The sequence below is a fragment of the Pteropus medius genome, unplaced genomic scaffold (genome assembly GCF_902729225.1).
Source record: "Pteropus medius unplaced genomic scaffold, Ma_sr-lr_union100, whole genome shotgun sequence".
Classification (NCBI taxonomy): domain Eukaryota; kingdom Metazoa; phylum Chordata; class Mammalia; order Chiroptera; family Pteropodidae; genus Pteropus; species Pteropus medius.
In genome coordinates, this window is record NW_024349797.1 from 3,507,746 (window position 1) to 3,533,918 (window position 26,173).

The 26,173-nt window shown below is 43.0% G+C and overlaps 1 protein-coding gene and 1 pseudogene across 2 annotated transcripts; one reads left to right on the top strand and one right to left on the bottom strand.

The window, feature by feature from the left end:
- Positions 1–1,387: 1,387 nt before the first annotated feature.
- BATF (basic leucine zipper ATF-like transcription factor) lies at positions 1,388–22,130 on the top strand. Of its 2 annotated transcripts, none has more exons than XM_039883835.1 (3): positions 1,388–1,695; positions 3,981–4,085; positions 6,647–7,262. In XM_039883835.1, exons 1-3 carry the CDS (start codon positions 1,633–1,635, stop codon positions 6,887–6,889), a joined length of 411 nt encoding a protein of 136 aa, XP_039739769.1. In that variant the 5' UTR covers positions 1,388–1,632; the 3' UTR covers positions 6,890–7,262. The 2 variants fall into 2 exon arrangements, with proteins under 2 accessions (XP_039739769.1, XP_039739770.1); XM_039883836.1 differs by lacking the exon at positions 6,647–7,262 and adding an exon at positions 21,559–22,130 and having other exon boundaries at positions 1,390–1,695.
- On the bottom strand, positions 17,799–17,917 carry LOC120619790 (uncharacterized; annotated as a pseudogene).
- Positions 22,131–26,173: the final 4,043 nt, after the last annotated feature.

Genomic DNA, 26,173 nt, shown 5'->3' on the forward strand with positions numbered 1-26,173 from the left:
GTTACCATCTGATGCATTATATACTAACTTATTTGTTTGCTGTCTGCCTCCCCCACTCAGATACAATTTACCCTTAGGACAGTATTGTCTTAGGGCAGAAATTCAGCTAGTGGATACAAAATCTGTTAAGGGGCATGCTTCCTGTCAATCCCAAAACTAAACGAGGTAAGCATTTGTCTTGGAGCCTTACTAGGAATAAGGCAAGGCCTTTTTAAAAAGCCAAAATGGCCAGGTGAGTGTTGGTTTGCTCACTGAGAACGCTACAAATGTGCTCATGGCAAGGCTAGTAATGGTACGAGGCTGGTAACACAAGTAGTAGCCATTTGTAGCATCTTTTACGATCTGCTAGGGGCATTTTAATCCATGCTATAATTTGCTTCTCGAAACAGCCCTGAGGGGTGGGCGGGGCATCTTTTATCACCCTCCATTTACAGACCGAGATAGTGAGGAGCATAGAACTCAAGTGAGCTGCCCAAAGCCACAGACGGTACTAAGTGGTTAAACCAGATTTTAAATCCTGGGTGGTATGACTGTAAATGCAGTGCTCATTTCTTTCTTTCTTTCTTTCTTTCTTTCTTTCTTTCTTTCTTTCTTTCTTTCTTTCTTTCTTTCTTTCTTTCTTTCTTTCTTTCTTTCTTTCTTTCTTTCTTTCTTTCTTTCTTTCTTTCTTTCTTTCCTTCCTTTCTCTCTCTCTCTTTCTTTCACTGTTTCTCCATTTTGGGCTCTAACCTTGTGACCTTCTTGAATCAAGATTCAAAGCCAATCTTGAGCTCTCAAAAGACCCTCAACATGAGGCATCTTTTCTCTAAAGGGAGCACCTTGCCAAGAAGCATAGCTTATGTAAACTTCTAGAACATCAGTTCTAGAGCCTCTCCAGTGGCTTGGGATGACCACAGCCTCTTCTGTTTGATAGTCAGGAAAGAACCTGGGGTCCCCTGGGGTGACTTCATCCCCAGCCCACCCCAAGGCTAGATGGACTGCTAGGGCAGTGATAAGGTCTCATGTAAGAAAGAGTGAGTAGCTGCTTTCAGGCAAAAACCAGAAAGAAATCCCAGTCTCATTGCTTTATTTTGGTTAAAAATCAAGTCGGGTGACAATGGAAACTCTTCCCTTGCTCTCCTCTCCTTTCTGCCCGTGTTGACAGTAGACCAACTTGCTAATTCTGGCTGGGGTTTTTCCCTCCCTGGCCTGTTTTTCTCTTTTATCTTCATCAATTGAAGAAAGCTGTTCTGCCTTTCAAACTGTCGGAAGGTATCTGGGGTTTTGTGTATTTTTTTTTTCTTTCTTTCACATAATTCTGTGGGTCTTTTCCAGATATGTATTTTATCTCAAATTAACTTCTAACTTAAGTTTCCGCCCATGTGACTTCCAGCGTGAGTTACCAGAAACCACAAGAGAGAGAGAGAGCGCGAGAGCCCCAAAGCCAGCGACATGTCCCTGTGGGGAGCAGTGCTTCTGCACCCCAGCGTGAAGAGGACGCAGGGGTCAGAGGTGGCTGAAGGGAGCACAGAGGAGGGACCTGCCAAGGGCAGTGGGCTGGTAGCCTGGGAGCAGTCAGGAAGGGAGGCCAGCTGGTGACAAGACAGCCCAGAGGCATCTGGGGTTGGGTGGAGAGTTCAGAAGATTGCAGCCATGCCTCACAGCTCCGACAGCAGCGACTCCAGCTTCAGCCGCTCTCCTCCCCCTGGCAAACAGGTAGAGTCCCCTTTCCCTACCTCCTACCTTCTGATTCTCCTGGGAGGGGGGTTAAGAAGAGAGTCGGGCCTCCTTGTCCTGCCCTGGGAACTGAGGAGCGAGGAAGTGGCTTGTGGCATGAGCACTCAGACGTAAGACATGTATTTGCAATCAAGCTGAGCATATTGGCAGAGACTGTCATCTTTTAGCTCATTCTGCCAAAGCCTCTTTTCCTCTTTGTTCCTTGGTGGTGCCCATTGCCTCCACCTCACCTGGATTCCCACTCCATGAAGCTTTCTAGGAAGCTAAGAGGAGAATGAGCATCAGAGAACTCTGGTCTGTCAGAGGAAAGGCTCTGCCTTTCTCCAAGGCAGTAGAAAAGTGAGAGGAGGAGCATTAAAATGGACTGCTGGCAGGCAGTCCTAAGGGCTAGAGCTGTAGTTTCCCAGGAGACAGCCATCAGGGCAAGCGAGAAAGGGGGTCTGGGAAAGAAAAGGAGGGGGAGAAAAAGGCAAGTTAGGAGGAAGAACCTGGGCAGCACAGAAGGATCTGTCTTACCTACCGGGTCACTGTTTCTGTTGCTAGCACGGCCAGCAGAGAGGGATGCTGAAGCAGTGACCAACACCCTTTCCCCCTGTGGCTTCTGGACAGGAAGGAGGAAACAAATCAGGAGGTGATTTTGGAGACTTGGAAACATTCATTAGTAGCTCAGCTCAGGACTGGGGAAACCGGAGAGATTGAGATAGAAATTCTGGGAGCATTTGGAGTCCAGATTGTGACTTCCAAGTTAAAAGTTCAGCTTGAGGGTGGCCAAAAAATCGGGCACCCTGCCAGCCTAACAGCTTCTGGGGCTTTTTCTTCACCACATACCTTGACATCCCTCTCTAGAGAAAGGCTTCTTTCTCATCTGATACATCAAGGAGTTAAAATTTCTTCTCCAACTTTGAGTTTTAAAAACCTCATTCTTTCCTAAGCACAGATATCCAAGAGGGCTTTCAAAATGCTGCAGCCAAAATAGAATATATAAACATGTATAATATAGCATTGGTCATAAATAGCTGACATAAGAGCAGCCAGTTGGAGGAAGTCCTAGCGGGAACCTCTAGAGGGCAAGCAATCCAGTCCTCTGCTCAAGATGGTATCAGAAGGGCTCTGACTACCTGGAAGTCTGTATTCTTCTTAGGAAGGAAATTACTCATGGCTTCCATGGTAATCTGGTTCCCATCCCCCTTAGAGGAAGAGCATTTCCTTCCTATCTAACCCAATGCCTTCCCACTGCAATGCCTGGAAGTGTTGGGCACGTTAGTGAGACGTGTGCTTGGTGTGCACAGAATCTTGCCCCAGGGACTGTGCACCTCTAGCCTGTGGGGATGTGAGAGGGAAAAGAGCAGGAAATGCAGAAGGGTTTCATTCAGACTCCGGCACTTATCCTGCAGCATCTGGGGGAAAGCTAGTGCTAAACTTTCTGCTCAATTAGAGTTCATGCCCACCTGTGGGCTGTACTTAGAGAACACCAGAGGTCCCCTTGTCCTCCTAAGCATCCATCCGTTACCTGCCATGGCCAGGTAACCATCACCATTAAAACTTTTCTTGGCCTCTAGTTTGTATTAGGCATTGTGCTCAGGGCCATGAGGGAATGTCAAGGTCACTGAGAAGAATGAAGGGAACATGGGAAAGAAGAGACAGATCTGGGGTAGGGACCTCTGCCCAGGAATGCAGCAGAAGGCTTGTGGGGTACAAGCCAGTGAGGTTAGGGGAGGGGGTGCTTGGAAAGACACCAGTCTTAGTTTGTGGGTAAGTTCTTTGATAAGCCACATATAAAATTGAAATAATAACATCAACTTTACAGAATTTGGGAAATAAATAAGAGCAACTCTGAAAAAGCACTGTATAGAAGCTGGCACATAGTAGGTGCTCAACAAAGTTTTGAAAAAAAAATAGCAAGAAGGTTCTAGGACAAAAAGTGAGAGAGTAAGGGTGGAGAGGCCCTGAAGAGGAGGAGAGGTGATAAAACATGCTTCATCGCCTTAACCATTTTTTCCAAATACAGCTCTGCTGAGGCCTCAAGGTCTTTGCCCTCTTCCTGTAACTTTTGGTCAAAAAGTTATAGAGACCTAAGGGAGTGTAACAGACTGTGGGTTCAGCCTTTTGGTAAGTAGGGGGTGGATGGGCAAATGAAAAGATGAGGAAATGGAAGGATGGACGGATGGACGGATGGACGGATGGACACCAAACACCGTGAGAGCCTGCTTCAGCTCAGAAGAGAGGAGCAGCTGAGCCTAATTCTCATCACCTCTGCCTCCCAGGACTCATCCGATGATGTGAGGAAGGTTCAGAGAAGGGAGAAAAATCGCATTGCTGCCCAGAAGAGCCGACAGAGGCAGACACAGAAAGCCGACACCCTGCACTTGGTGAGTGTTCAGACATTTCTTCATCCTCTTGAGTTTTAGGCTTTGCCCCTACCATCGATGGGTGCTTGGACCATAGCTTTGAATCTGCCAGTGTGGGGATGTGGATGTGGATGTTGGGGAAGGAAGTGGAGGAGTGAGGGCTGTAGGGTGAGTTGGGGAAGGAGGCTCCCCTATGAGTGAATTGAGAAGATTCTGGCAGAGAATGAGCCAGAAGGCTGAAAGAGTCTTCCTGACTCCTGAGAGGGGTGAATGAGTTGAGTATGGGAAACTCAAAGGCTGAATGGAAGGCAGAAGCACCTGCTCAGAGATGGGGTAGCCAGAGAGAACTCCATCCCTCACGAGCCTAGAGAGTAGAAAGCAAGACTGTCTTTGGGAAGAATTTAGAAAGTGTGAAGGACTTTGGGGGGAGCCCAATATGCCGCAGTGCTAGATCTCATACAGTCCCATCCCTCCAGAAGCCAACCTGGGCCACAGAGTGCTGTACCTTACTCCTCTTTTCTGCACATCGTTAAGGTTTTATTTTGAATTTTTTAAATATTTAATGATATCCTAATGTATCTGTGGAAATGTGGTTTCAAGTGTACTTATCTGGGATGGTCACCACACTGGTTGAGTTATCTCCAATCACAAACTTTCTAGAGAAGCCTTGACCCCTGACTTGAGCAGGGGCCCTGTGCAAAGGCTGAAGTGCACTTCCAATGGCAGCCCAAGGCCCTAGTTGGCGTTTCTAAATTCTGGCTGTGCGCTTCATCAGGCGATGCTCTTTGTCTCCCATATCTTACCACCTTACCATCACCTCTCTCATCACTTTGCCTTTTAATTTGGTTCTTGTTCAACCAGCTCTTACTTCACTGGCTCCTTCCGCTTCCATCCCCTCATCTCTTCTTCTAGCAACTGCCTTTCTGTCCTGCTTCCTGAACCATTCTCAAACCTCCAGCATCCTAGCAATTCATTTCAATGGTAAAAAGAGCAATTGGCATCCAAAATGAATATGCTTATGTTTATTTGAAGGATTAGCATGAAAAACAGCCAGTTAAAATAGTTGTTTTAATCTCATCAAGAAATGTCTATATGGTATCAGATGGGTACTAGACTCATCGGGGTGATCACTTCATAAGGTATATAAATGTCTAATCACTATACTATACACCCGAAACTAATATAAAGTTGTTTGTCAACTGCAATTTAAAAGTAAATTTACAAAAAATTAAAAGTAGGATGTCATTTTAGAAAAAAGATGCTTCTTTTTTGTAAGGAAGCAGAGAGCAGGCTACACCAACATCTCTGATTGGATGTTTGTGTTTTATTTGAAAGATATTCAACATATCTTCCATTACATACTAAATAGTTTTAAGTTCATAAGTATTTGTTGAATCGAACAACAGCGAATGACCAGCAGGTCTGTTCTTCTCTTTGATAACTGTGATCGGCAGTCTAAATGTTAAGCTGTTGGTGGCTTTGCTACTTACATGTTCTCCATGATTTCATTATGGCTTACTGTCTCATAATACTCCGGTTTACTATTTTAAGCTTGAAAATCTATGATCGCTCACTTTGTCTCTATCAGAGTCTTATTTTAATTCAATATTCTTTAGAGCAAGCCAATGGACAAAGAAATACAAATTAGAAAGGATAAAACCTTCCTTTTTTGTGCAAGTAGACAATGTTGTGAGACTGGAAAACCACTATAAGCTTTTAAGTTTGTAATTCTTTTTTTATGTGGAAACTTAGTATAGCTCAGCAGCTCTGCAGTCAGAACAACAGGGTTTGAATCCCAACTCTCCTGCTTGCTGTCTGTGTGACAGACCTTAGGGACATTCTTAACCTCCCTTAGACTTGGTTTCTGTATCTATAAAATGGGAAATTACCGTAATTACATTATAGAATAGTCCATATAAAGATATCAGCACAATGCCTGGCACGAAACAAATATTTTGAAATTTTAAGTATAATAAGAGTACTATTAATAATAGTTATGATTATAAGGAACAAAATAAATAATCACAAATAAAATTTCATATATATATATATTTATATCTCACAGAATCTTGGGGCTGAAAGATTTCTTAAAGGCTGGAATGTTCAGACACATTTTTGATGCTCTAGACTCCTCTCCTACACTCTGCCACCTTGAAAATTGTCCCCGACTTACTCCTGGTCACTTCTAGTGACAGAGAGCTTTCTCCTTCCTAACATGAACAAATGAGTTGTCCCTATCTTGAGCTGCACTCCTGTCTCTCTGCACATTTAGCCCACTGGTCTTCATTCAACCCCTTGGGTACATGTCAGTGACGGGGATATGTATGTTTCTTTGCTGTGGCAGGTTTTCAACTCTGACTCAGTTGTATCCCTCTATAAGACAAGAGTTAGAACCAAAAGATTTAGTCCATCTGGTTATACTAGTCATGACTAGAGTGGGATAATCTCTGGGGCTTGGAGTCCATGGAGCCCCCGGTCCTGTAGTCACCGCCTCCACACCTACACCCCCAGCCTCAGTCTCTGGAATGTTCCCATCTTCCTCACTCCTGGACACAAACTCTTCCCTACTCCTTTCTTTTCAGCACCACATGGTTCATCTTCACTTTTTGCCCAGGGACGAGATCACATCAGAGTTTACACAGCAAGCCTGGGGATTGCAGCCAATGCAACTTGCGTTTCCCGACTTTAGGGAGAAGCTTCTGGCAGCAACATATCAATCTGCCGCCATCAAACAGAGGGTTTGGCTGTGGTCTGAAATGTTCATTTCCTCTCAGACAGTAATCACCTATCTTCTCTATCCATTAGCCCCTCAATTATGTTTGTGATTCAGGTAGAAAATCTTCTGGTTTACCACCAACATTCTTAGGGTTGAGTGCTTGCTTTGTTCTTGACTCCTTTTCATGCTCAGCTCCACATGCTGAGGTTCTGGAACCATTCCCCAGTCCTCAGACATAGCTCTAGGACTCATCTACCAAATACGCTAACGACCAGGGTTTAGAAGCTACCGAGAGTGCAATATGAAAGCAGGACCACGTTTGTATTAGTGTGCTAGCCTCGTACAAGCTGCCATAATGTTGTTTTCTCAATTTCAACTTTATCGCTATTATCTCTCTTAAAATACCAAAAGAATTATCGTGTTTCTCCAGTGAGATTGTGGATACTTACTATTTCACATTTTTCATATCTATCCTATAAGTAGATTGCTTTTAAAATAGCAGAGTGGGGAAAGACCCTTTTTCAATGATTGTGTTTAATCTCATGCCAGTGTTACAACATCCTGGCATTGACTATCCCTCACATAAGCTAATTCAAGTGCTTCTTTTCATAATATCAACAGAGTCCACATTCTGTTTTACTTCTCTTTTTGGGGGGTGTCTCACACAGTACACATCACACTTAGTTCTTTTCCCACAGACAACTGTAGAGCCTGTTAGGCATAGTAAAAGCATTACTTAAAAAGGAGAAAGGAGTATCTTGACTAGTTCATCTTCAAACAAATCAGTAAGTAATAGATGGATCCAAGACAATCATCTGAAAAAGTACTAAAAATAATAAGAGAATCCAGTAGGCTTTCAGAGTTAACACAAAAAGTAATAACTTTCCTATATGTAAACCATAACCAAGGAGAAAATTTATGAACCTCGAGATAATCGTGCTAAGCAAAATACCACTGGGAAGAAACACAGAAAAAAAGTTGAAAAATCACACATAGATATCACTTATATGTGTAAAGATATAAACCTAAAAGCAACAAAATGAATACATACCAACAGAGTAGAGACATAGAAGAGATGAATATAGTACAAACAGGAGACCTTACAGACATGGACAACAATAGACTAGTGATTAATGAGGGCTGTGTAGAGTGGGGGAGGTAGTGGAGGGAAAGGGTCAAATATGTGGTGACATTAAAGGATTAAAAATAAATTAATTAATTAAAAAAAGAATATTTAATAGAAGGGAAGATTTCATTTATAATACCAGCAATGGCAAATGGAAGGAATAAATTTAACAAAAAAATACGTAAGGTTTAATTTTTTAAATCTTTAAAATTATTCTAAGTGACTTAAAAAACATTCAACTAAATAGAAAGGTATACCTAATATAAAGACAGCAATTTTATTAAATTAATCTAGAATTTAATTTAATGTGATCCCAATAAAAACCCAATAGAACTTTCTGGGATTTGGGGGAGAACTAGATTAGCTATTCTAAGTTCCCAGTGAAAAAGAACCATGTGAGAATTTCCAGAAAAATTCTAAAGAAGGAGAGTAACGAGAGAAAATTATGTGAACAAGATATTAAAGTAAATTACAAATATAGAAATAAAAACAATATGGAGAAGACAAAACACTGGATAGAATAGAATACAGAAAGAGACCCAAAAGCAAAATCAAATTTAAGTACCAAATACATGTCAATATGTCAATCCCTAAGACATAAGTTCAAATGCAAAATGACTAGGATGGCATTTCAGTGAGTGAAAGCTGAATTATTCAATAAACAGAGTTGGGACAACTGGCTAGCCATTCGGGGGGGAAAAAAGCTAGCTTCTTTATTTCTTATATAACACACAGATTAAATGTAAAAAAAGAAAAAGAAAACTAAAGAATTTTGCGGGGGGGAATGAACATTAAAAAATTTATCTTGGAATGGAGTCTTTTCCAGATAAAATAAAAAACCTTGAAACTATAAAAAGTTTATACATTACCTTTATACATAAAAAGTGAAGTTTTCTATGCAGCTCAAAATACTATATGCAAGATCAAAGACAAATGACAGATTGGGGAAAAATATCTGCAACACATATGACCAAAAAAGGGCATATTTTTTTTAACACATGAGAGCTCTTATTAGTAAGAAAATAATTATAAAAACCCAAAGAAAAATGAATGGTGATTTGGAATAGGCTTTTTTTTTTTTTTTTTTTTTACAAAAAGAGAGAAGAAATAAATAGCAAATAAACGTGGAAAAGATGAAATGAGGATTAAGGCAACATGAGAGTCCCCAGCCAGATTGGCAAAGACGAAAATATTGCTAACACACGACGTTGCTAAGGCAGTGGAGAAGCACACCACACAGTACCATTAGGGGTATAAGTCAGTACAACTCCAGGAGAGGGCAATTTGACCATGTCCATCCAATTTATAAGTATACATACCCTGTAACTTGACAATTTTACATCTAGGAATCTATTTACAAACATATCCACAGATTACACAATTGTGTAGATGTAAAGATAATCATTGACATATTGCTTGTCACAGCAAAGACTGAAAACAAGCTAAATATCCATCACTAGGAGACTAATTAAACTATAGTTTGCTCCTTCAGTGAAATATTGTGGAGTTGTTAAAATAATGGGTTATATCTGAATGTGTTAATCTGAAAAGATTCTCAAACTTCTACACTCTTAAGTGAAAAAGGTGTGACTATAGTGCATAGTTTCCTCTCCTAGTTGTTTTTAATAAAAACAAAAAATATATATGTGCATGTGTGTATAAACTTAAAATTTTTCAAATGGGTTTCCCACAAAACTGTTAATGGTATTTATTTCCAAAAAGTAAAATGGAAGGTCTAAAGCGAGAGAGAGATACTTTGCATTTTTAACCCTTTTTATATAGTTTGGCTGTTTTTATCACCTGTTTTCATTTTTATAATATAGATATTTAAATTGTCAACATCAATCATTACTACATATGCGTTAGAATGATTTCCTTTCTAATTTCGATTTTAAACATTGAATAGTCTTCCGCTGTGACATTTTATCTTTTGAACATCCTATACAAATATCACAGTCCTTTGGGAGAACCAGCTGTCAGTTGGGATTTGTAACGAGGAATTCTAGGTGCTACTAGACTAGAATTCCTCAGCACTAGACAAGCCATATAAGGATGGCAAATCGGTTTCATTTGTGTGGCCATTCTGGTTGATCGTAGTGGCTCTCTGGCACCTTGTAGTAGAAAGGATTCTGAGTCAATGTCCCAATCCCAGGTCAATGGGAAAGAGAGTTGAAATTAATTGAGAAACTTTGTTCAGATAAAGGTAAAAGTAGAGGAGATGGTAGGCCTACAGTAATATGAGCCAGAGCTATGCTTTTGGCAAGTCAAATCTGGCCTCCGGGATGACACTGCAATTAAGGTAGAGTAACAGGGCCAAATCTGAAAGCTAGCACTTTAGGCCCTCACTTAGGTGGGGGTGGGACAGGTGCTTGCCTGGGGCTGGCTCCTGAAGGAGTCTCATGCTAATTTAATAGAAGAGAAGAGCTTGCAGGTTCCAGAGCTTATCTCTAATGCCATATATAGCAAGCATCAGGAGTGCAGATTATGCATGAAATGAAGTTTTAAGCTGATGCTGTAAGAAATAGATATTTAGAATTGGAGGAAAATTGAGTTAATGAAGGAAAAGGAGCTCAGCCAAGATATCAACTTCTGGGGCCTCCTTGAAGAGACGCTATTGTTATTGGTCTTCTGGGGAAGCCTGAAAGAGAAGTCTGCTGATGATCCTTTTTCATTCATAGAGCTCTTTTTTTCTCCCTGTGCCGTAAAGTTTATTGGCATAGAGAAGTTATAGGTAAAAACGACAACAACAACAAAAACGACACAGAAGAATGTTCTGGCTAGTTCTACCCTTAAAAAGTTCAGTGTAAAATCAGTGACCCACCTGTGGAAAAGAGACATTTCTCTTGGCCTCTGTTGCTATGAACTTTTTATTAAAAACATATTAATTAAACAAATGACTGTGTACCAGGCACTGTGTGCTAAGTGCTCTACCTGCTGTGTCTCATTTAATCCGCACGAAAACCTTATTTTATAAGTCCTGTATTAGGTTAAGCAACTTGTCCAAGGTCACACAGCTTTTAAGTCGATCTGTAAGTAAGAACCCATCTTCTTAACCACTAGACTACACTACCTCTTTCCTCAGACCCTCATGAAGAGAATATATTTATTTTCCATAACCTATATCCTTCTTGAATCTCATCACGAATTTATTTTTTGTTCTTTAAGTAACATCCTCCCAAATCCAAACTTTCCTCCTCCATCATTAGGCCTGGTGAAGAAAGTAAAGATGTCTCTAATGCAATATACCAATGTATCAATTGAAATATTTTTTAGAGAAAGCTGTGTAGCAATAAATATTAACATCTTACGTATGAATACCCTTTGGCACAACAATTACACTGACAAGAGTTTTAAGAAAAAATAATGCACCAAGAAGCTCAAATCATTATTATTTGTGAATAGTAAACATTTTGTCAATAATAAAATTGGGCAGATGCCCAACGACAGGTGATTAACCATATTATGAGACATTATACACTAGAATTTTATGCTGGCACTAAAAATGACAATAGGATCTGTATTTATCAACACAGACAGATGTCAATGACATAGTGTTGAGTGAAAAAAAAACCAGCTACAAAAAGAATATGTAGAACGTAATCCCGTTAGTGTAAAATTCCTAGGTTTGTGGCATATTTGCATGCACAAAGGGATATCTGGGAGGATAGTCTCCAAAATGCTAACAGTAGTTATTTCTGAGTGGTTGAATTTTGAGTAGCTTACTTTACTGCTAGTACTTTTCTATAATTTTTTTTATTATGATGAATGTATACCATTTTTTAAATCAGAATAAAAAATAAACTATTTTAATTAGGGAAGGAAAGCCATGTCAAGGCAATCTACCACCTCTAACTGCTTGTCCCACTTACAACAGGTCAGTGTGGTTAAGTTTGAGAGGCGTTTTTGAAGGGAGGCCAGCTCCACACTGTTCTTGACATCATAAAGAACTTCTGTCTTGAGGAGGGAGTAACAACAATTATGGTCATAGCACCTTGGGTATAGAACCACAGAATTAAAAGGAAACTCAGAAATACTTTTGGCCAACCTGCCATGTTACCGATGAGGAGGACACTGATGTCTTTCTCAAGGACACCCAAAAGCCTAAACCTCTTGCTTTGTCACCATTTGCTTTTATTTTGTGCCACATTGCTGAACAGGACTTCGCTGTGCAGATCGTTGCTCTCTCATGTCGTTTTGCAAAGAGTAAACCAAGAAGTAGGCCACTGACCAGGACGCCCGAACGATATACATACTTTTTCGCAACAGAACCTAAGCAGACAGCAAGAGACCAGAAAGAGAGTCCAAGGTTGAGAGAAGCCAAAGTTTAAATGTTCCTTTATTTTAAAAGGTCGTAAAGTTATAATCCAAAATTAAAAGGACAATGACATATTGGGGAAAATATTTGCATCAAATTAAAGAAATGCAGATTTATACTGTAGAAAGAACATCCTTTTTAAGAAAAACATCAAGACTGTTTTAGATAAGTGGGCAGAAGCTATGAACATAAAGCTTATTAACATTCTTCCTACTAAAATGAAAATAACCACATTTTCTATTCTGATTGTGAAATGATACACACTAAGGGTTTCTCAACCTTGGCACTATTGACGTTTTGAGTCAGATAATCTTTGTTGTGTGTGTGGGAGGGGAGGGTTTGTCCTGTATATTGTCAATTGTAAAATCTACCCACTGGATGCCAATCGCACCACCTTACCTCCCAGTTGTTACAATCAAAAATATTTCCAAATATTGCCAAATAACCCCTGGAGGGCAAAATTGTCTCTGGTTGAGAATGCTGAACTAGGGAACAGACACATAGAAATTTTTTCCTCCTTAGTAATTGATAACTTGTAACATTAAAATGAAACTATGAAGCCCTTAAAAATCTAATTGGCAAAATAAATTATTTAAAATTATAACACCTAAATACTGATGAGGTTGTAGTGAAATTGATATATGCATTCACTGCTGGTGATGTTATACATCTTATATTACCTTTTTACAGTAATACTTGCCATGAACTGGAAGACTGATTGTGACCTGCGCCCAGTAATCTCACTCCTAAGAATTTATCCTAGCAAATAATTGAATGAAACCCAAAAACTAGTATGGATCAAGATGTTCACTGAAGCATTATTTGTAATAGAAACATTTTGATAGCAACCAAAATCTAACATTAGGAAATCATTTTAAAGTTAATTGTGGATCATCTGTTTGATGATGTAGCCATTAAAAATAATAATTATGGTGATATGACAAAATTATGACAGAAAGGAAAATACGAAAATGCATAGTAGATGTACTATGATTGAGATTTTATAAAAACAGGTATTTTTATATTTGTTGAAAAGGACAAGATGGCAACATATACGAATGAAAACAGCGTTAGAAGACTAGGATCATGGCTGTGTATAACTTTTTAAAGATATCTTTAACATAGTTATACTGTATATTTTTTATTAAAACATATGAAAATGGTCAAATAGAGAGCCTAGTGAACTCTGGAGGGAATCAAAGATGAGAATAGAGAGATGTCACTGAGCTAGAATTTGGGGGTCAGGTTTTGGTAAGGGATCTTACAATTTATTCTCCGAATAGGATCACTTTTGCGAGTGAATAGGGGCACTACTAAAAATAATACCAGGACAATAGGTATGAACTGGGACTGTCTCAGTAAACATCTGCTCACCCTAGATTTAGAAGAACCAAGATGGGTGACCTAGAGCCCTTAGGAAAATTCAAGAATAATGATAAAGTTCACAGCTAAACAGAGGGAACTAGAGTCCTAGGGCCAAAATACAATTTCATGAACTTGAGGACCCTATAACTAAAATATTTTCTGGACACTCAGCTGGCACAAGAATATGCCATATTGCTAAGGGGGTGGGTGGTCCAGAAAATTATAAAAGCAAAGGCCATATTCCCAGTATTAGAATTAATGTCAACATAAATTATTCATTCTACTGTAGAAGTATATAATAGTCTCCTATGAGCCAAGTACAGTTCGTTCTAGGCATAGAGAACACATCAGGGACAGGACAGAGTCCCTAATTTCATGGACTTTACATTCAATTGGAAGTCAGACTGGAAAATAAACAATAAATGAACATGTTAACCACACGAAGTGAAGAGTGCTTTGAAGAAAACCAAAGAGTGCAATTTTGAAAGTGACTAACGGATGGGAATGGGGACAATGATCAGGGAAGCCTTTTCTAGGGCCCTGACATTGGGATCAAATGCGAATCAAAGGGAAGGAGACTGGGAAGGTCTGAGGAAAGGATGGTCTCAGCAGAGCCTTGAGGCCAAACTGAGCGTAGTCAGTCACAGGTCAGAAAGATGCTGCGTGGGGCTGGAGACAGTGAGGGAGTGAGGAGTTGCTCAGGAATAAAGGCAATCATGCTGTAGGAAACAGAAACTAGATTGGGGTCAACAAAGCTAATTCAAATCCTGGCTGGGGGATATATCAGAACCTAAATTCTGATGTACAAAATGAGAAGTAATAGCACTTCCCTGGGCCGTTTGAGAGTTAAATGAGAGCAAATACAAAAACAAAGTGATACTGTTACATTTTGTTTGTTTTCTGTTTAACTAAGAAGGTTGTATTTATTCATTTTTTAATGCAGAGTCTGGCATTTTCCTATCTATCCATACATCAAATGAAGATATCAGATGTATCTTTGTGTATAAAAACGTATAGCCTCCTTTCCAGTTGTTTATAAAACTTTAAGAACACTAACTGTTTCACTTGTTTTTTTCGCTGCAGCTGGTCAAGTCTCCTTCATTTGTTATGGCTGGGGAAAGTCAAGTCCAACCTAGGGCAGTTGCATGTAGAGTTCTTAAGGTGGTATGATTCTGTTACCCCAACTCCATGGCTTCAGTTTGGGAAACAAAAGTGTAACTACCCAAGGGTTTGACTGGGACTTTAAAAAAATAAATAAATTTCTTATACTTATTCGTAACTATCCTAGAGTTACAAAGCAGAAGCTATTAAAGTACTTAAAAGATTGATTAAATGCTCCTGGGAAGTTTCGTGGACATCACAAATTTACTTAGACTCTTCATGTGCAGGTTTCAGATTCTGGTAAGTGATTAGAGATTCCAGGTTGGCAGTCAAGCAACAGAATTTTATTCAACACTTACTGTGTGCCAGGTACAGTTATGGTCACTGAGGACAAGACAGTGAAGACAATCATAGTCCCTGCCCTCATAGAGCCCGACAATCCATAACTAGTTTTATAAAGTTATAATTAATGAGATTCGAATAGATGCCCTACCTCTTGTGTTTTCATCTTAAAAATTAACTGTTCTGGGCTACTTGAAATTGTTTTCACCAAATGTAAGGTAATAGTAAAGCACTTTGTCTTAAATAGGCATTAACTTTTAGAAAATATTTTTAACTTAGAAATGTTCTCCCACCTCTTTATTTGTGTTATAGTTATATTATTTATACTATATATTATAAAATAAAATACATTAATAAAACCAAAAAATTAAATATATACATATAATAAAAATGTAATAAAATTATACCTTGTGCATATTTATATTTTTATATTACTTTTAAGAGGAATCAGCTATGGACATGATTCCCAAGTTAGTTGCTCATTTAGCTCACCTAGGAAGTATTTTTTAAAGTCTTAATGCCTGAGAGCCACTCCAAAAACTAATTAGCTTAAAATCTTTCAGGGGTGAAGTCCATGAACTGACGTTTTTTTTAAAGTTCCTCAGGTAATTGCAGTGGGCAGCCAAGGTTGAGAATCGGGTAGTAGTGACATTTGAAGCTTGTTAGGAGCATGTGGAAAATGTGTGGAGTGAGTGTGGGGTGATTATGTAGCTATATACCCACTCTGTCCCAGAGGCTCAGCAGCATAAAATAAACAAACAAATAACAACCAAAATAAACGTTTCAAACCTTTGCCTTGATGGCAATTATTAGTTGTGTGTTTTTTCAGAACTGGGCTTGCAGTGATAACCTCTCTAACTTCAGATATCAGTCAGGATTGCATTTAGCTACAATAGAAAGCCATCAAACAGTAGTATTGATAAGTCACGGTTTCTTCTTCTCACAGAACAAGAAATTCAGAAGTGGACAGATCAGGGCTAGTGTGAAGATATCAAGGAACCAACCTCCTTCTCTCTCTCTCTGTGCAGCCATCCTCACTATGACTTTCATCCTCAAGACTGAAAGATGGCTATCAATCTGTGCAGAGAAAGGGTGGCCTTTGTCCTGATGAGGCTTTGCCTTTTAGCTCTCATCCAGGGAAGGGAAGCTCCATCCCTAGGTACTTCTGCTTATATCTCATTGGTCAGAATCCATCACAGGATTATCTCTAGCTGAAAGGGTAGCTAGATATTTGAGTAATTCTTTTCCCAGGCTATCTAGAGGAAAGTAAGGGGAAGTTTAGGATAGATGCTGAGTGAGCCAACCTGTACTGTTTCTCACATGTGAGGTCAAGAAACTCAGTCTTGAAAGCCAAGGAATAGGTGACTGGACTCCAGACGGGACCCTGAGGGCATGGCTGATGTGGCCAAGCATCAGCTGATGATGAGAACGTTGAAGGTCCGAGAGCTTCAGCTTTAAGGCATGAAAGTGAAGATTTCTTCAGAATCAGACATGTACATTATTCAGTGCAAAGACCTGTGGTTTAGTGATTCCTCTTCTCTCTTCATGGGATAAGGAACAGGACTTGGGGCTGATTTCCCCAAGATTAGTGGGAGAGGTAGGCATAGATTCCATTACAGCTTGGACGATGTCCTATCGCTCAGTTTATAGACTTCTCCAGGAATGGCAGGCTCTACTCTATATATGCATTTGGTGGATGGGGATTGATAACTGCCAGAGACTGAACATATAACTGGGTGTGAGGGATATAAGCTTCTTACACTATTCTCATATTTAAGTGTGGGTGAGAGTTAAAAGGTCGCTCTACCAGTGAATGACTACATGTTCTGCTGACAAAGAAACACGCAGGGACTATTTTCACCTTTCTGGAAATTGTGATTAGAAAATTCAAGGAGAAGGTCAAGGCACTAAACCAGAGCTGGCAGGAAGGAGGACCAAGTCCTGCTCAGAATGCCTGGAGAGTCCCTGCCAGAGCCTTGGGTGAGAGCCCGTCCTTAGCCTTGGTCCCAGCTGGCTTCCATGTGGTTAAGGGACCTGCCTGGGGATTCCCCATCATTCAAGAGCTCTTTGAGTGACCCCCTCCTTAGCCCCTCCAGTAGGGAATTCCCCAGACTGTTCTCACACCCACATGAAGCCTGCTCCTTAGCCACCCCCAGCTTGCTTGTGCTTTATGATAGGAATGGTACCAAGTAACCCCACAGGTGAGGACGAATTGTGAACATTAGCATCTGGATTTGCATAAGATAGGAAAAGAGGGAAGATGAAATTGGAAAGCCAGCATGGCTGAGGCCTCATGGGAGATAATTATCAGATATCATAAGATTTAAACAGACTTCAAAGGCAAGAGACGATTGTAGGCACAGACTCTGAGGCCAGATTACCTCAATTCAAGTACTGGTGCTGCTACTTGCAAGCTGTGTGACATTAAACAATGTACTTAACTTCTCTGTACCTTCAATTTTCCTCTTCTGCAAAGTTTGCATAATAATATTAAATACCATATAGGGTTTTTTGCAAAGATTAAATATAATAAACTTAAAAGAGTGATTGTCACATGGTAGCATTCACTAAATGTTAGTTAATTTTAAGTCAAGCTATACTTTTCTTCTATTTATTTATTTATTTATTTATTTATCTATCTATTTATTTATTTATTTATTCATTCATTCATTCATTCATTTATAGGCAAGGAAACCCTTGGTTGACCTCACAGATTGCAAGGACCTTGTCAGTTTATAATCCCTTATTATTTTATTTTATTTTTTTTTACACCTACAGCACCTTGTCTTCCTAGGTGGTCTCCCATCCAAGTACTAACCAGGCCCAACCCTGCTTAGCTTCCAAGATCAGATGGGATTGGGCTTGTTCAGGGTGGCACGGCCATAGACTATATTTTTCTTTTAAAAATTTGGTTTCTACTACTCGTTCTCATAAATTGAGTCTACATCCCTCTTCCCTCAACACACACTCACACACACACACACACACACACATGTACTCGCACGTACACTCACTTTCCCAACGGGTGGAGGTTAGAGGCTCTAGTTTGCTAATATACTCAGGTAGTCATTTGGAAATCTGAAATATTCGAGAGTTGAAGAGGGCTTAGAGATCTAATTCTGTGGTTTTCAAGATTCAGTGCAGATTAGAAACCCCTGGGGAGCCTCTAACAACCCATGCTGAGGCTGCACCCCAGACTGATTAAGTCAGAATCAACCATCAGTATTGTTAAAACTCCAAGGGTTCCCACTGGTCCCAGTGAGCGGCCAAGGTCGAGAGCCATTGTTTTGATCCAGTCGTCCTGTTTTAAAACGAGGCAACTGGCTCAGAGAGGGTCACCCAGCCAGGACCAGGACCCAGGACACGTGTCCCCAGGTACCACTGATGGAGCCCACCGTTGTCATGTATTTCGGACCTCATTCTGCATCTGGAGTTGGCCCTCTAGCAGAGTAGCTGGACAGGAGATTCTCTCCCAACTCAGGGTGGGAGGCAAATGACCAGCTCTGATTAGAAGAGTGTGATCAGTACAGGGATCTTGCACTGTGTTGTTTAAAGATCCCCCAAGCCGAGACCCAGTTTTCTCTTAGGAGACTATAGGGCAGCCAAGGACTCCTCAGTGATCTCTTTGTGTGGTTATGGGGCTTTGGATCAATAGCTCACTCAAAGTTTCTGGACCTATGAGAAACTAAGAGTCTTGAAGTAAATCCTATAGTCCTTTCTCCTATCAGCTGCTGCCACCAACCTGTAGTTATATTGGCGGGTAGGTGGAGTAGGCTTGTTCCAGAGTCTGTTTTAGCCTTGTCTGTAAAGTGGAGGTCATGATAGCAGCTGGCCTTCCATATCCAACTTGGTTGTCGTAAGGAGCCTGGAGAACCTAAATAAATTCCAAAAAGTAGAAGGCAGGTTACAGGGAAGCACAAATACTACAGTGGGGGAGGCCCACCCTCCCCCACTGTAGTAGAAGACATGTGTGTTAGAAGCCAAAATTTACTTCTCAAATTTCCTTTCCTCTTCCCTTTCACTGAGTTCTAGGTTTCCAGCACCCATGGGGAAGCTAGGAGGAAGTTAGGGGATTTGATCATCGTATCTCTGGGTAAACAGCTGCTCCCAAGTCAGCCTTTGCCAGATACTCCTGTGTGAGCCCTCTCCAGGGCATGACTGCCCCAGGGAGGGTCAGACTGGACCTAGCGACGAGAGGTGGGTATGTGGAGGAATGAGGCCCCAGATCAGCTGCCTTCCTCCTGAAAAGGAGTCCAATTCTTCCTCCTGTAAATGTCTGGCTGACAGCATGGCCCCTGGGTAGGCAGTGCTGGTTTCTGTGGGGTCCTAGCAAGAAGCAGTCTTGCTCCTCAAGGCAAAGACAAGTTTCTTGTCACAGGTGGTGGTTTTTTGGTTAGAGGCAGCAGCGGTTACGGTTACGAGCTGCCTCCTAGAGCTCTGGGGACTGCAGGCCAGGGGGCAGGGAGAGGGAGATGAAAAAAACTAGAGAGAGCTCAGCCAAGCTTGCTTAGGGAGGAAGAATCTGCTGCTACTTCCCCGAAAGCTGGGTCTGCCTCTAGGCAGGGAGAAGGTCAGAGCAGTTGGTCCCTGCGCCCGCCTACCCTGCCCCTCCCTTCTGCCTCGGGGTTTGCCCAGGCTCTTCAGAGCACAGAAGTTACAGTAAATGTTGTCACCAGTGGAAACTCTCAGAGGGGGCGAGGAAAAGGCTAGAGGAAGGGGCCAGGACTCCCGGCCCCCAGTTCCCGTCTTAACAACACCCCCCAGTCTCAAGTGTTGCTTTATCTTACCTTTCGGTAAAGAGGGGATGCCCTCTCTCTGGGATGTGCCCGTAAACAACCAAATGGTAAGACTAAGGAGCCAGCCACATCTTGCAGAAGCAGCAGCCAGTGCCTCTGACTCTATCATCATGGCTCTGAGTATCCCACCCAACCCCATCCCATTTTAGAGATGGGGGTTTCCTTTGTACTGACCTAGGTACTATTTTCTAGCTCAGAGCCACATACAGGAAATGCCAGCCTGAGGCTGAGCATGCTCAAATCTGTCCTTGATAAACAGATGGAAGCTAGTTTGATGGGTAAGGCCACAGTCATATGCTACTCTACCACTTAACCGGATGCATGGGTTAGGGCAATTGGCAGTATAGCTCTCTCATTACCCTGCAGCTCATGCTCCTAGTGGATTATTTAAGGCAAATTTTAAATGTCAAGTTATCTTACATTTCCTCTCTGCCCATCATAATTTTGAGTCAACTTCTAGTCCAGCAGTTGATATTAATTGCCAATCAATAAACATTTGAGTTTACACGCATTGTGCCAGACCTTTAATAAGTGCTTGAATAATTAAAACCAATTTAATAACATATTCAACTAGCATTTTCAAACTTGCCTGGTCATTAGAATGACCTAGGGTACTTGTTAAAAATTCCAATTCCCAGAATTCACTCCAAATCCCAAATCCACTGGGTTTAAGTTTCTTGAATTAATTCTGATGACGTGGTAAGTTTGGGGAATGCTGGCCTAAATCAAATAAAACTAGAACAATAAGGCCTGGACTCCAAATTTTAGGCTGCTTTTTTGGACTGAAATGTTTATTTGCCATTTCCAGTGCCATTGTCCCTTCCTCTGATGATTAACAGAAAAGGTTTGCTTGACTGAGTCAAGGGATGTGAACCTTAAATGCATGTTGGAAATACAAGACCTCTGCGTTTTCCGAAGGTGGCATTGCTTCCAGTCAATGCTAATTCCAGAGTGGAACTGTTGACTTATTAGTGGTACGACTGGTAATCGGTGCTCTTTGCCCTGAGTTTTCCTGATCAGCAAGTATCCTATGGTTCTCTCAAGCAACAGAAGAAAGGTGTTTCTGGAAAAGGGGAAGCATGGGTTCCTGGGACACACCCAGAATGCTGTACAGAACAGGGTGGAATCAAACGCTGTGGTGGACATTGATATTTATTAAGATCCTCGGTGTTCTAGAATCTGGGTGACTCAGACAATTAACCGTGAATTCCATTCGTAAAACTAACTGCAAACTCTGGGGCTGCTTGGAAAACACGTGGTATAACAGAGTGGAAAAGAGTAAAAACGATATAAGATGTTCTCATAAACTCTTTTCCATTTTTTCAGGCTCTGGCCTGCCAACCTGTTTCCCTTGATATGTACTTGCCTCTCTCAAGCCATGCGCACAGAAAAGCACACTCACACACACATTCACACATACACCTCTGTTAGTTGGGACCATACGAAACTGTAAAAACAGACAAATATTAGCAATTTCGTATGGTTCGACCTAATATCTATGCATGCACGTGCACACATATATACATACTAATACAGATGCGCGCACACACACACACACACACACACAGCGCATACAAACGTATATGCACATGTGCCCACACTCACACGTGCAAATTCACGATGCTCTGCTCCATGGCTATGCTAGTGACAGTTCTAACCTGGGCTCCTCCTGCTACCCCCACCCACAGTCTTGGGGCCTGCCCTGACATTAATGCCGATCGCCCCCCTCACAGGAGAGTGAAGACCTGGAGAAACAGAATGCGGCTCTGCGCAAGGAGATCAAGCAGCTCACAGAGGAGATGAAGTACTTCACGTCGGTGCTCAGCAGCCACGAGCCCCTGTGCTCAGTGATGGCCACCAGCACCCCCTCGCCCCCCGAGGTGGTATACAGCACCCACGCCTTCCACCAACCTCACGTCAGCTCCCCGCGCTTCCAGCCCTGAGCTTTTCCATAGGTGGGGGAGAACAGAGCCGCCCCCTACCCCCGCCCGCCCCTAGCTGCTCCGGCTGCTTGGGAGGGGCACAAAGACTGTGGCCAGACTGCCCTTGTCCCTCAGAGCCCTCTGTCTACCTGGAGATATGAAGACAGAGGCCTGGACCAGGATTGAGCACAGGATGGTAGCAGGTGGAAGTGTGCGAGGCCTCCCAGCGAGGCGGCAGCCCGTCAGAGTGTGCTGGACCCCCACGCTGGTCCAATGCAGAGCTGTATCAAGCAGAACGCCCAAGACCCATGGCACAAAGAGAGAAGGGCAAGGGAGGGTTATTTTTCTAAATAAATGTCTTAAAAGAAGCAAATCTGGTAAGGCAGTTTCCCTTTCACACTGTCTCCTGAAGCCTTAAATTCTGCGGGGCTGGGGCCTGCTTTTGCTCTTGGCCTCAAGAGCCCGTAAAACTCTGGAGACTGTAATCTCTCTCTCTCTCTCTCTCTCTCTCTCCTCTCTCTCTCTCTCTCTCTCTCTCTCTCCCTCCTCCCTCCCTCCCTCCCTCCTGTGGTTTATTAATCTACTTGGGAAGCTGGATTTTTCAAAGAATTTTTAATGCTCCCTCTAAGCACATTCTTGATTGTCCTTCCCAAATCACCTTACCATGGCCTTCCATTTCTCATTGCCTCATGCTTTCTAGATTGTCAGTGGGTCAATTCTCTAGCGAGAAGGACCAGTGCAAAGTGCCACTGGGTGGAATGGTCATTCAGGCTGATGCTCTCACATCCCACTCACACGACTACACTTACTCAGCTCCGTCCAGACAGCCGGCCCTGGATACTGCGGTGTGCCAGGCCCTGAGCGAGGAATTCTAGTAACACAAGGGCAATACCTCACATGTAAGGCAAGGCTTTCCTCATGCTCTCATGGGGCAACATGTGGTGTTGGGACACAAGCACATCTCCGCCAGTGGGGCTACACGTCCTGCCGAAGACTCCACCTCCCTTGGGCAGCTGCGATATAGCACACAAAACATTACCTGCCTCTATAAGGTTCCACAGGCTGCCATTCTAAGTGCTGTTTGAGGGCGGCCGTGGCACAGGTAACATAAAGTTGTCTTCAAGGCTTCGAATTTTGGCAGAGCCCGAAACCAGTGCTCTCTGGTTCCCCTGCTCCAGTGTCCGCCTGCTCCTCAGAGAGCCCCAGGCCGCGTGCCTGCTGGCCTGCACGCTGCAGCCTTACCCACACCACTGCTCGAGAGCGATGGCAGGGCCTGCCCACACACAAAGTCCCTGCTAAGTTAGCTGGGGACAAAAGCGACAGGGAGTGCCATGGGAGGCATCCGATTCAGCCCCTTCAGCAGCCGCCCTCAGTCTTATCCCTTGGTCCTTTAGAGGAACTGCCACTGCCCCCTGTCTCCCTGAGGGCAGCCATCTAGGGATGTGGGAAAAGAGAGGTGCAGGCCTGTTTTTCCGGGCCAGTACCTCCTCGACCAGCCAGTTGACAGCTCTGATCGGTTAGAAGCAAGGTCTCGACTCCTGACCTCTCCCTCCCCAGTTTCTCCTACTTCACTGGGATTATGCTAGCATGGGGCTAGCGTGATTACTAAACTCTGCAGAGGCCAGGAAAAGCTGGGGCCTTGCATGTTGTCACCTGACCTCCTTGTGGCCTACCTATGGGAGAAGTCGAACTCAAGGGCCTGTGAAGGAGTGTTGCCACTGTTGGGCCCCTCACCCCTGAAGCCGATGTCCGTGGATGCCCAATATGTGGGAGCTGGGCTCAGAGCCAGTTGGAGACAGCCCAGAAGACCTTCCCCAAGCACCAGCGTTGATTCCGATGCAGAATCTGGCATTGCAACCTTTCGTTTTCCCAACAAAACTTGGCAAATGGGGCTCTGCTTCCAGTGCACGGACTCAGTATGGACTAGGGGATGTGATGTGGGTCTGTGGTGAAGAGGGACTGGCCCATCAATTTTCTCCAGGGCCTGGCTTCTGGTGGTTCTTCCCCTGTGTTAACCAGCAGAGCAAAGAAGCCAATGGTCACTTCAGATGTTGCATGCACTGAAAAGAATTCATTTTTTCTTTTACAGCCTTAAGAGGCAGAACTTTAGGTCCTGCTTTTTTTTACAGCCGGCTCTGTCAGAGTCTGGCCTCTCATGAGAGGCTGGGGCAGACTTCTTTCCAATCAGAGATTTTTCTCCCTGCCCCTGCTCTAGTTCTGTGATTTTCCCCCAGAAACCCCCATAGAAGACACATGACCTGGGCTGGGCATCTTCTGAATTACACTCAGGGTCAGAACTCGAAATGCAGAGCTCACGTGCACTGTCTCCATCGGCAAGGACTTCTCTTCCCCTTTCATTCTCCACTTTCTAGTGACCCCAGGCAGTTCTACTTCTCCTTTCTGATCAGTCTGAGAGAGGCAGCAGAAGGCTGAGCCCGGGGTGAGTGCCAGGGCTGACTTGTCTCCACACAGGGGAATTGTGGGGGTGGGGGGTGGGGCAGCTATGAATAGATTTCAACTTCCAGAGCTTTGGCCACGGATCTCCCTCCCTCCAACCACAGTCGGTCCCAGCCTCCTACCTAAGACAGAGATAATAGAAGATGCCAGTGGGGCATTGACCCATACTCCAATGCCTTCAGAGCCCAGGCAAGCACTGTAAATACAGGAAGCTCATTGGTCATAGGAAAATCGGGAGTGGTGGGGAGTGTGGCAAACGGAGGAGCAAGTGATTACCGGCCTAAAGTAGGCAGCTGCCCCTCGGTTCTACCCTATACTGCTTGTGGGAATTCGGACCCGGTGTTACCATATCTTACAACATGTCAAGAAAAGCCCAAATTAGAATGTTTACATGAAATCTCCCAATTTTTGAAACACTCTGCAGACCAAACAAAGTATGTTTGTAGAGCAGGTTTTCCCCTAAAATTCACAGGGCTTGGGGCAAGAGTACTAACAGAGGCCACACACCGTATGTCTAAATGTTTACACATTATCAATCAAGCTTACAAAATATGTTAAATATGTTAAACAGAACATATTCTTCTCTCCTACCTTGACAAATATATCTTTTTAATTACCTGGAAGGCGAGATTTGAATTTAGAATTCTTAAATATTTCTAAACTTTGTATTAGCACAAGTTAGCACAGGGAGAAACAGCCCTCGGACTGCATCCTGTCCCTCCCATGGTTCCTCCTGTACCATAGCAGCCTCATGTTCATGTTGCCTGCAAGACAGGGTTCCATGCATACTCCTCCCCCACAGCCCACCATCCCTGGGCCACCCCTCAGGTCCAGGGGTGCACATACCAGTGGTCTGGTCTACCTTGGGGAAGAAGCAGGGGAAGAGGGCTACAGCTCCCAGAAGCCAGCTCAGGGCCACTCAGGCAGGGGATGCTAGTGTCCCGGGTGCATGGACCACGGCCAAAAAGGAGACAGAGGGCTCTGGGTAATCATGTCCCTTTGCTCCTAAGGACTCCTTGCTCCGTGGGAAGTGGTATAGCAGCAGGAGAGCCGGTGCTGGCCCCTGTAATGTGGAGAGTCCAGGGGAGGGATCTCTTTTCCCCAGTCTGAGGCTGGTATTGCAGATCTGTAACCCTGATCTAGGTCAATGATGTTTCTCTGGAAAGCCCAGGCTAAAGGAAGGCTTCATGTAGCCAAAAATGGCACATGATAGCATCATCGTCATCATCTGTCACTTTGATGTAAGGATTCCTGGGGAATGTTCGTTTCCCACCTTTCGTCCTTGGTGTTTATCTCTTAGCAGCAGTGTTATTCCCTGAGTTAATGTCAAAGCAAATTACAGGAAAGCCAGATTTTTAGTCTTCAGGTTGAGAAGTGTGGGTGGGGAGAGAAAGGGTGGTGAAATCGACTCAAAGGTCACGGGGTTGCCATCTGCTGGACCCAAACTTACCAGCAGTGTTTATTAATACCTCCAGCCAATGTCCCAGTTGTGGCTGCGGCTTTACCATGAAGGAGGTAATACAGTTGGGCGCCCTACTTCTTTCCGGGACAGACTGACTCCCCCGCTCCCACCCCACCCCACCCCCACCCCAGCCTCCTTCTCCCTCTTGGGTTTCAGTGCCCCAAAGCTGCTCAGGAATTTCAAGGGTAAAAGGGCTCCCAAACTAAGACCAACCCTAAGGCGGCAAAGATTTAATCATCTTTTATCTCTATCAGAGGGTGTTAGCATTTTAAGAGGCACCTTGGAAGAGTAATTCCTAACCCAAAGGAGTAAGTGCCTAATGGTGGCATTTTAGGCTTTGTAACAAGTCTTGCCATGTGGATGACTGGCTACTGCACTGGCCTTGTGTGAGTCCCAAGGGAATGGGAATGGGAAGGGAAGAGTGACATATCCCTCCTGAAAATCTTGTTTTTAAACTGCTTGTTATGCGTTTTGAGTTTATCTACTGTCAAGAAGATAGAATAAAAA